The sequence below is a fragment of the Odontomachus brunneus genome, unplaced genomic scaffold, assembly GCF_010583005.1.
Source record: "Odontomachus brunneus isolate Ranch 3 - 2012 unplaced genomic scaffold, Obru_v1 Obru_scaffold_057, whole genome shotgun sequence".
NCBI lineage: Eukaryota > Metazoa > Arthropoda > Insecta > Hymenoptera > Formicidae > Odontomachus > Odontomachus brunneus.
Window position 1 is genome coordinate 1250535 of NW_022639507.1, and position 10382 is coordinate 1260916.

At 35.3% G+C, this 10382-nt stretch overlaps 1 protein-coding gene across 1 annotated transcript; it reads right to left on the reverse strand.

Annotated features, from left to right (window-relative positions):
- Positions 1-3210: 3210 nt before the first annotated feature.
- LOC116845767 (dynein regulatory complex subunit 7-like) lies at positions 3211-10068 on the reverse strand. The gene is made up of 2 exons (XM_032818828.1): positions 9566-10068; positions 3211-3468 (listed from the first exon to the last, which is right to left on the reverse strand). The coding sequence occupies exons 1-2, from the start codon at positions 9983-9985 to the stop codon at positions 3316-3318; spliced, it is 573 nt and encodes a 190-aa protein (XP_032674719.1). The 5' UTR covers positions 9986-10068; the 3' UTR covers positions 3211-3315.
- Positions 10069-10382: the final 314 nt, after the last annotated feature.

The following is a 10382-nucleotide window of genomic DNA, read 5'->3' on the forward strand; positions in this document are numbered from 1 at the left end:
TTCGCTTGATGGTATGAACTTGCATTCTCATGCAAGTGATTGCAGTAGCAGCGAGGAACGGGCAATCGCGCCCGGAGAAACATTTTACCGGCGAACAAAATAAGCGCCATTGACCGCGTTCACGATAGCGAGAGTAAGGCTTCAGTTGCTCGAGATATCAAAGTCCCGAAGTCCATATTGCGCGATTGGTGCAAGGCAGAACACAAGATTCGCAGCTAGTGTAGCAATATGGCAACTGAGGTGATTTCGCGACACTCCCCGGTAAACATCGGCAACGGTCGCTCAATGTCGGCAAATGGCCGACAATCAAGTGGCAGTCGGCATTCAAGCAATAACCGACAATTACCGGCTACACCGAATGAAGACACTCCGATGGCAAAAAAGGCAAAGACAGACTACCGATCGGCAGAAGAGTCCATAGACCGTCTTGTCAGGTTCACTTACAAGTTTGGCTGGTAGTTTTAAAGGTCACAATTATAATCCGGCTTATGCTGCTGCCTTGTTTGCATCGATGATTCCTAGTGCCCAGCGCAACATATATACAATATTGCCCAGTTTGAAGCATACAATTCCACGCAACAACTCTGTTGACTTGGCAGAGAACGAGTTATAATATACCAGGATAAATAATATCACGTTTCCCACAATAGCCACTAACAGCTCGACTGTTAGTAATTCCGCTATCAACACTAGCAGCATTGATAGCGTTCACAATACGAGAATATAGGAAATATAATCGGTAATGCTATGGGGAACGCATTAGACTATACTATCGGTAATAGGAACAACGCCGTTGCGTCAACCCAGGATATGCTGGCAACATTCAGCAGCGAGTATAGGGCTCGTAGTCTCGAATAGAAGATCGGACAATTGCGAAGAACGTGAAGATTACTCCATTACTCCGGCTACTGCTGACAGAGATACGTTAACAACACCATCCGTGATCGAGCCAAGATTTTTCTCAAAGATGATGCAGACACTGTAGATGTTGGAGGCGTTGCCAAACCATTGCTGAGAAACAGTTGCTTGAACATAAGTACATTGTGGACGTTCTCTATTGGTTCAAATTACGCTATCATATTTGCATTGATGATGCCTAATGCCCAATATATTATGTAACAATATAACTCAGACTGGAAAACATAATGCCACGTAACAACTCCGTTTAATAGAGAACAGATTTCAATATTGCAGGACCAATAACATCACATTCCCGACATAGCCAGTAACAGCTCTTAGTAATTCCGCTATCAGCACTAGCAGCATTGATAGCGTTCGCACGATGAGAAATATATCAGTAACGCTATGGGGAACACGTTGGACTATCGTTAACAGGAATATTGTTATTGCACTAACCCATGGTATCTCTAGCTCATACACGCGAAAATCGCCAAGCATAATATCTACAGTGGAAGCAATCACGACACCTGCATCAGCATCATCATATGTAAACAACGTTCATCTTAGACAAATGAACACCAGTACCGATGACGATGACGCAATCAGCAGCGAAACGTTCTGGACGTTGATCGCGCAATACGTGCTGAATGCACAACGAATTAGCACAGCGATGGTCAGTAACAAGACGAGTATCAATAACATCATTATCAACATAAGGGAAATCGGTAGCATTCGCTACATGATCGGTATACGCTATAGTGAACGTATTGGATCTTACCATTGACAAGAAAAACTTAGTCGTCGTGCCCAGGATATTTCCAGATACACGCGAAAATCGCCGAATCTGATATCTGCAACGGAGGACCGTAAAAACTCCTCGATTCTTGTGGCTATTGCCGAAAGGGTTACGCTTACGACACCGCCCGAAATGGAACCAACATTTTCATTAGAGGTAATAGAGATGCTGCGGACCGACAAGGCAATTTTCAGCATCTCTAATTTCGTGAAGAATTCATAGCATTTGACTACAAGAGTAGTTGAACAACTACTGTTCAAGATCAAGAGATAAGCGTTTGTGCACAAATTCATCGTGGACATCCTAAATTGGGTCAAGAAATCACAATCGACAACGGTATAGACGGAGGTGGTCTCATGAACTTGTAAGACATCAGTGGAGCCACATGCGATGTCGTGTCATATCGTAAAATATCATATTTCATCATCCGCCGTATTATAAATAACGAAAGAAGGAAGAAGAAGAGAGAGGTGATACCTCATGTGTCGTACTCAATTTTCTCCTAAGCTGAAGTCCCATACGATCGGTAAGAGCGATATTTTTATTGTATATATTATCATAATTATAAATACGTGAGTGTATGTAAATATATTTACGTGTTTGTACGCACGCACTCGTACTAACTATACTATATGTACATACATTTTACATATGTACATATTGTACATGATAAATTAAGATACCTGAATAGTTTGTACATGTTTGTATAAAAAGACTGTATAACTATTTAGTATTATAACGAGTCGCGAGATATAGTATATACATGCACTACTTATTACCGAATATCCCTATTTGCCGATGTACATAGAAATATTTGTTATAAATGAAAAAAAGGAGAAGAAGAATAGGGATTGTATACAGTGGTAGACACAAGAAGTAACAATAACTTGTAACATGATAGTCAGGTTTTACGATGTTTATCTATTACTTTTTATCTATCTTGCATTTTTTATTCTTGACGTATGTTATGACATACACTGATAAATAACAAAGTAATTGCTACTAATTATTAATAAATGTGTATAATTCTCTGTTTATGTATATAGAAATGTATAAAGTTTATATTATAAAAACATAATAACTTATAATGATGATATCGTTGCATTTATAAAATATGTATATAATTATTTTGTCACTTGTTAGTGCAATTCGTAACGTTTGAAGAAAAAATACAAAATAGATAAATTAAAACTGTATAAAGGGCAATGGAGTCAAATCTCTTCATTTCTTCTTCTTCTTTTTTTCCTTCCACATTTTCGTCAATCGCGATGGCAAATATGGCGAAACGGAAGCACGATGTACGGCGGATGTTGTAAATCCGCGTTTTCCTGACAATTACTACCTCCATTTTCCGTTGACCAGTTCCGTTAATATATAAGTAGAGCAAATGTACATATATACATATATATACACGTGCATATATATGTATGTGTATATATATATATACACATATGTACTTACACATACATAATATATAGTTTGCACGTGGTAAGAGAACGGGCCAAATTCGCGTACTGCGACATTCGTTGACTACGCCAGCGAGAATCTCATGGAGTGGAGTCTAGCGTGACTTTCGAAAGGACTCCACATGTCGCTCGGTTGGTACCATGATGTACCACTTAGAATAAGAAGGCGCGTTTACTTACCATGAGAAACGCTTCATACGGCGCCTCGTAGCAGATGTAATCACTGATGAAGCTTGCGCATCCCTGCCACGTGTACAGTTCAGGATACTGCGGCGTACATCGTCTGATAGATGTAGATACGAACTTCTGTACAAAACGAAATTAGCTAATTAGGCTTTTTTTTAATTAATCTCGGAGAAGAGGCATCGCGTTCGTGTGTGTTCATTCATTTTTGCCTCTCTTTATATATTTTTTATTTTATGTAATAGTTTTAAAGACGGCGATTCGTGATAAATTCAATTTCGCGAATTGGATATCGTGATAAACCCAAACTCTAGTCTATAGGGTATAGGGTATACACTGGACCGCTAACAAATGTGTTATACGGGACGAAATCTCATGGAGTGAGATGAAAAAGATAATCGCGTACAGATGTACGGAATATTATGACAGGGTGTCGTATAGTATTATTTAAATTACAATTTAGTAGCATCTCAAGGAAACAACGTGAGATACAATGGAAATTACATTACGCGCGAATGACATAATCATTGCACTCGCAATATCTTTTATCTTCTATCAATATCTATTCTATCAATATCTATTTTATCAATATCTATTCTATCAATATCTTCTATCTTCTATTTTTTATTTCAACTTCAGCTTTTACACAGCCGGGAAGTTCTTCGATTTATATATTTTTTTCCTTACTTTCCTTATTTCCTTATTTCTACACGCATTTTTTTCCTACACGCCTTATCTTTATTCCTTTTCGCCATCTTAATCTATTTTTCTTAAACCTTAACTCCTTTCTTTTGGCCTTTTTATTTTTCCTTTTTTTTTTGGTGTATCTTAATCTATACTTAACCTAATACACTATCTTTTTTGCCTATTCCATCCTTTTGGATTTCCTATCCTTTGGGTTTCTTATCCTATACTACTCTCGGAGGTTTGCCAGGCCTACCGAGAGGAGTGCGAGCATACGAAAATTTGTTTCGTTTCTCTGGGAATCGAATCCTGGCCTCTAGCGTGGTAAGTAGACTAGTGTCTATTCCACTGTGCTACGCTCGCACTCCATTGCACTCGCAATTATTGATTGTTTCTGAAACACAGTTACCGAATCACCATTTACTGTGTACACTTTTTCGCACATTACTCCTTGGATGTTGGCGGTCCAGTATAAGAATTCTACGATACCGAAGCTGTCGTGATTTTATTTAATTGTAATTTTTCATATTTTTTCTCACGCATCTCATGTAATCTCTCTCGTATTTTTGTTTTATTCACTGTAATAACTTTGAAAATGCGTTAATAATGCGTAAAATGCGTCAAAAGTTTGATTGATTATATTATAATTCGCAAACACGCGCACAGCTTCCGTCGTATTTAGTGATGATGCGACATGCGTGTCGTTTGTAACAAAAAAAGAATGATATAAAGTTATTTGTAAGAGATAAACCAAAGCGAAGCAACTGTGACCACAGCACAGGCGTGTATATAAGACTGTTAGGTTAACTATTTTAATGATGATAGTATATAGTTTATGTATTAAGAAACGTATAGCGAGATTTATTTTTATTATTTAGACAACATATAGATTTAACGGAAAACTGATAGATTAGACTGATTTTTGTATGACTATTAATTGCTATCAGTTGAAAGACCGAAAAATACATTCCGCTATACGTTCATGTCTTATTATTATGTTCCAAAAAATGCGTACACCGTAATGTAAATAACGGTGTTTTATTCAAAGGGATTTTAGTTTTTGTCAAATTTGTACAATGAGAGTGGACGTCGCGAAAGTATATTAAGAGAATACTGATCCGGTCTCTCTTAAGAGAAAAATAAAAAAAATTTTAAAAATAAAAGAAAATTAAACAAATCGTGTCTCACTCAATCAATCCCTTACCACATAGATTTGTATCCTTTATCGAATCAATGAGCTTTAGAAATGTCATTAGCGAATTAAATAGTGTGCTCCAATCTCAATGCATTTCAATCTCAATAACCCTAACAATCTAAATTAACGAGATCCATTCGGGACGCTACTAAATTGAGTGTTATCGCGCGGTAATTCTTTGGTAATCACGTCGTACTGCGGGTCGTGAAGAAAGAACGTTCGCGTTTGCACTTGCAATCTCATCCAGTTATATTATTGATAATCTCTTTGAAAATGCCATAGTATACATCTCTCACTTGCCTGATATTTCATTCGTACCGATACAACGGTGTGATAGTTGTGATCTTTCTGTTTAATATTGTGGAACAAACTTACACCGAATATTCGATCACGAAAATAAAAGTGTGACCGCAAGATCGGTACAATGCATTGCAAAATGATAATCGAACCAGGCGAAAACGACTCGTGCGGCTAAATGGCGCGCCGTGTCATCGTTTTGTACATGTCAGATATTAACATATTACAAATTGCTATTCTTTCTTTAAACTTTTGAGAACGGAATACTTTGCTAAACGATCACTGAGACCGAAATACTTTGAACTGTCGCGAATTAATCGAAAAAGAAATCAATTTTTGACCATTCGAAAGTAATGGACCGAAACAAAGTCTGCAGTTTTGCTTTTTGTAGCTAAAATACGTAAAGATACGTAAAGATACGTAAAGATATGAATACAAGGTGTCTGACGATAACATGCAGGATTGTCGTATATATATAGATGAATATTATTAAACAAACAATTCCTCTACTATTTTTCGAGTAACCAAAATTTTGAATTATTAATTAAAGAAGACTGGAGAATAAAAGTCTCACCAAGGCTTTTTAAGGCCACACATTTCAAAGTAAAAAAAATATTACCATATTTTTTCTTCTTAAAATTCTACAACTTTAGTCTGAAACACTTTTTCGTATCATTCTTAATTTATGGCTGTTTCTATTAAAATAGGACATCCTGTATATAGTACATACCAACGGTCTTGATGTTGACAAATATCATAGAACTAACCCTTCTGAGTAACAATCAAGAGGCTTTAGCCGTCGTTTATTGTTTATTAAAAAGTTATTAACAAAAGAAGTTCTATAAATAGAACGTAATTTTGCGACACAGTGTACATTAAAAAATGGTAAATAGCAAATATACGCCTTTCCCTCTGCACTCCTTCCCCTCACTTACTATTAAATCTATACTATACTATTAAATCGATGTACGTATGTAAAACAATACACATATATGCATGGGGGAGGGGCTTCGCACCCCTCGTATCCCCTTCCAAAAAAATCAACCCTAATCTAACTCATTTATTGAAATATAGTAAAATGTACACGTATATGCGCAACCTATCCTTTACTTTTTTATATATAATTTGTCAGAAAACAATGTAAAAATAAAAATGCAGATACGGTTTACAATATTTTTTGTATAGTGTACGTGTACGATTTACTATTCGATTTAATGGATCGGTTAGATTAGGGTTAGTTTTTTTGGTGAGGATGCGAGTGGAGAGCCGAAGTCCCTCCCACGCGTATATATATGTACTATTTGCTATATTTCTGTGTATGTAAAAATGTACTTTTTAAACTTATTAAATTATTAATATACACTATGTCCCAAAATTACGTTTTATTCATGGAACTTCTTTTGTTAATAACTTTTTAATAAACAATGAACGACAGTTAAAACCTCTTGATTGTTGCTTAAGAGGATGCTCTTGATAATATATGTCATCAAGATCATTAGAAGGTGGCCGCTTATTCGGCATTTTTACCTTAATGAAATACAACATATATTAACAAAAATGATAGTTTTACCTTATTACTGCAACAAGATACAGTTATAATGTTTTAAAAAGTTTAAAAAATTGTTCAAAATTTGTGGAAGACAAGACTAAAATATTATTTTTACTATTTCTCGCAGTTTTCGATAAACCGAACAACATCAAGATTTTCTGTTTATAAAAAATTAAAATAGACGAACAATTTCATTGGCAGATATTATCGCATAATGAATCATAAGTTTAAAATCGACAATGATCCCTGGATCTCATAAATATACATATTCTCTCTTTCTCTCTCTCTCTCTGAATATTATATTTTCCCTCTACTTACATTCCCTCTCCTCTCCTCTCAGTGATGAAAACTATGTACTTTTCAGCATACTATACATGACTTAAAAGTAATAAATATAATAAAATTTCACGCCATTATATACTTTTAATATACTTTGTGAATGTTTTGTCTCCACATTTCGTTATTATGATCTTTCGGGAAAATTGAATGTTTCCAATATTTCAGCAATTTTTCTCAATATTCGGATTTCGGTATTATAATTTTTCAGGCAGATTGTACACTACTTCGATAAAATTGTATTTTGGCCAATCGGTATTCGAATATCAGTATTAAGATTTTTTAAACAATTATCTTTGTTCAAAAATTTCAGACTTTTTGTTTTTCGAGATAATACATGTCCACCAAAAAATACTATTGGATAAAAAATAAAAAAGTTTTATTCAATTGAATGTCATCGCCACGGCAGACACAAACACAAACAATTACTTTAATTGTATTTGTATAACAATATTTCTACATTTCTCTATATATGAACATAACATGTATATAATTACACATATATAGAAAAATATTTTACTATTAAGAAAAGCAATTATTTTGCTTCTTTTATGTGATGATTATCTCCCTCTCTTCAATAAAGTATATTTTCATTATGACAGTCTTAAAATATACTTTATCACAAATTTTTAAAGACTCATTATTATATATTCAAAAGAAGAAGAATTTAGTCTTTTTACGAGAATATTATAACACTTTATCGAAGAAAAAGTCGATTCGACTCTATATAGCAAGCAAGCTAAAAAAATTTTTGTTTCAATTTAACATTTTTGATTAAAATATTTAATCTTATATTACAAGTATATTGTAGGAAGCCACGAACTTTCAGGTCTATACAAAAAACCCAGTCTTTCTTTTCACAAATATATATATATCTTTGCGAAAAAATATATATAGGGTGACGCAAAAGAAACAAACTGGTTTTTAAAAAATTCATAACTTTTTTAATTTAATTTCTTTTTCTTTTTCCTTTCAGACCTTACAAAGGAGATCAGGAAAAATAATTTTGGAAAGATACATGATTGCCCAGCGAATAAAAATCAGAAGTTTATTTTCAAAATATTCAAAATGAATATTCTCTTCACTTCGGGCAGTGCGTGGTTTCGACTCTTGGCAAACCCCATACTGAATCCTGCTGCTGAAACCGTTCCACCAATCGTCTAATCATGAAAATGGAAGGCGGATTTCTTACATTGAGATGGCGGCAATAGTCTCGTTGTGTTTGTATTAACGAATGTTGACTTTGAAAATAAAATTCTATGATTTTTGTTCGTTGGGTAATCGTATATCTTTCCATAATTTATTTTCCTTGATTTATTTAATTAATTAATTAATTTTATTTTTATTAATTTATTTTTCCTGATCTCCTTTATAAAGTCTGAAAAGAAAAAGGAAAAGAAAAATTAAATTAAAAAGATTATAAATTTTTTAAATCGATTCGTTTCTTTTGCGCTATCCTATATATATATATATATATATATATATATATATATATATATATATATATATATATATATATATTCTTCCGAAAAAAGACAAAATATACGGACGCTTACAAAATGCCTCGCACGACTGTCATGTCACAAACTACTTATCCTACCTAACTATCTGTACCTATACCTAATCAGACAATTGATTAATTAATAGTATAATAACTTAAAGAGACAATCTTTCGCTTCATGATCCATGTCGTTCGCAGTCTTTCGCTACAACACGTGCTATTCACTTAACAATGAGCTTAAGCCACTGCTCCGTTTCTATCGTTTCCTCATTTCTTATAATTATAGAAAAAGATATACAAGTAAAGGTAAACATATCACGAATGAATATCTCTAGATGTATGTATAGGTGTCTAAAATTCTTTTTGTATAAATTTGATATTTCTGATGAAACTTATGATAGATTTACAGATTTATAGATACATAAAGTTATGAAGAAATTGTAACAAGTAACATTTATTTGAATGCAATATCTACTTTTTTGTGTGTATGATCACATATGATGGCTACATATGAAGATAAAATTCACACATATATAATATATGTAATATTTTTTCGCGAGTGTACATGATTTATAATATATCAGATACGACAAGAATCGTGAAGTGAGGGAAGGCAAAGTGGCAAATCGGAAAATAAAATGTTCGAAACTTTACTAACTTGCACGCCGCATTCGTTTTCGCACGCCAGCAACAGTGGCCTGCGATCGGTATGCCTCGCGTGAAACTGCCGACGGAAGTTTTCCGCGTACCATAGCAACAATCGCTCCTTGTCGTTGACGCATCGGTAAGCGTCCGGAAGTGATCGCGCGTAAAGGGTTTCCGTCGTCGGCAAGACTTCCGGCCAGCATAATCTGATTAGGCACAATTCGCGCTGCACTTGTCGCAACGTCTCCTCCATCGTACGCGACGGTACTTGGACATCGTCGTCGTCGTGATGAGTGACGCTGTCCACATCATATTCTGCAAGTTCGCGTTCATCGTTGCCTCGCAACCACGTCGCGTCACGTTCATCATCCGCGTCTCCGATGTCGTACGTGGTTTCATCGCCCGGGCGATTGCTCATCGTGACGTCGCTCATCGTCGTCGGCTATGAGAAAGACGGATATCCGATCGGCGAAACGACTTACCCCTCTAACCGGCGACGGAACTATCGCGCCCGCAATCACGATTCGAATTCGCCGAATAACAGTGCAAATAACCCTCCGTCGCTATGCAACGAAATGCAGCGTTGCGCTTCGAGTAAAGGCCGGCAGGCGACGACACGTTACAGACGCGCGTAAGCATTCAATTGTCGTTTTCATCATGCGCGATATCACCGACGAAGTACTATTAACGCCCTGAGTAAATTTTTGACCTGGCAAATAGAGGTAATACAAGAGCGATAACAATACCGACCGTTTTGGCTGTACTGAAGATAACACGAGTGTTCATATCATATCTTATTTTTGTTACCGACAGTGGGTGCTTTCCAATTG

Excerpts from the sequence above, each read along its gene's own strand:
- LOC116845767 (XM_032818828.1), bottom strand. The coding sequence starts at position 9,985 with ATGAGCGACGTCACGATGAGCAATCGCCCGGGCGATGAAACCACGTAC. Across the intron at positions 3,469-9,565 it reads AAAACGAATGCGGCGTGCAA|AAGTTCGTATCTACATCTAT; the intron begins GTTAGTAAAGTT and ends CGTTTTGTACAG.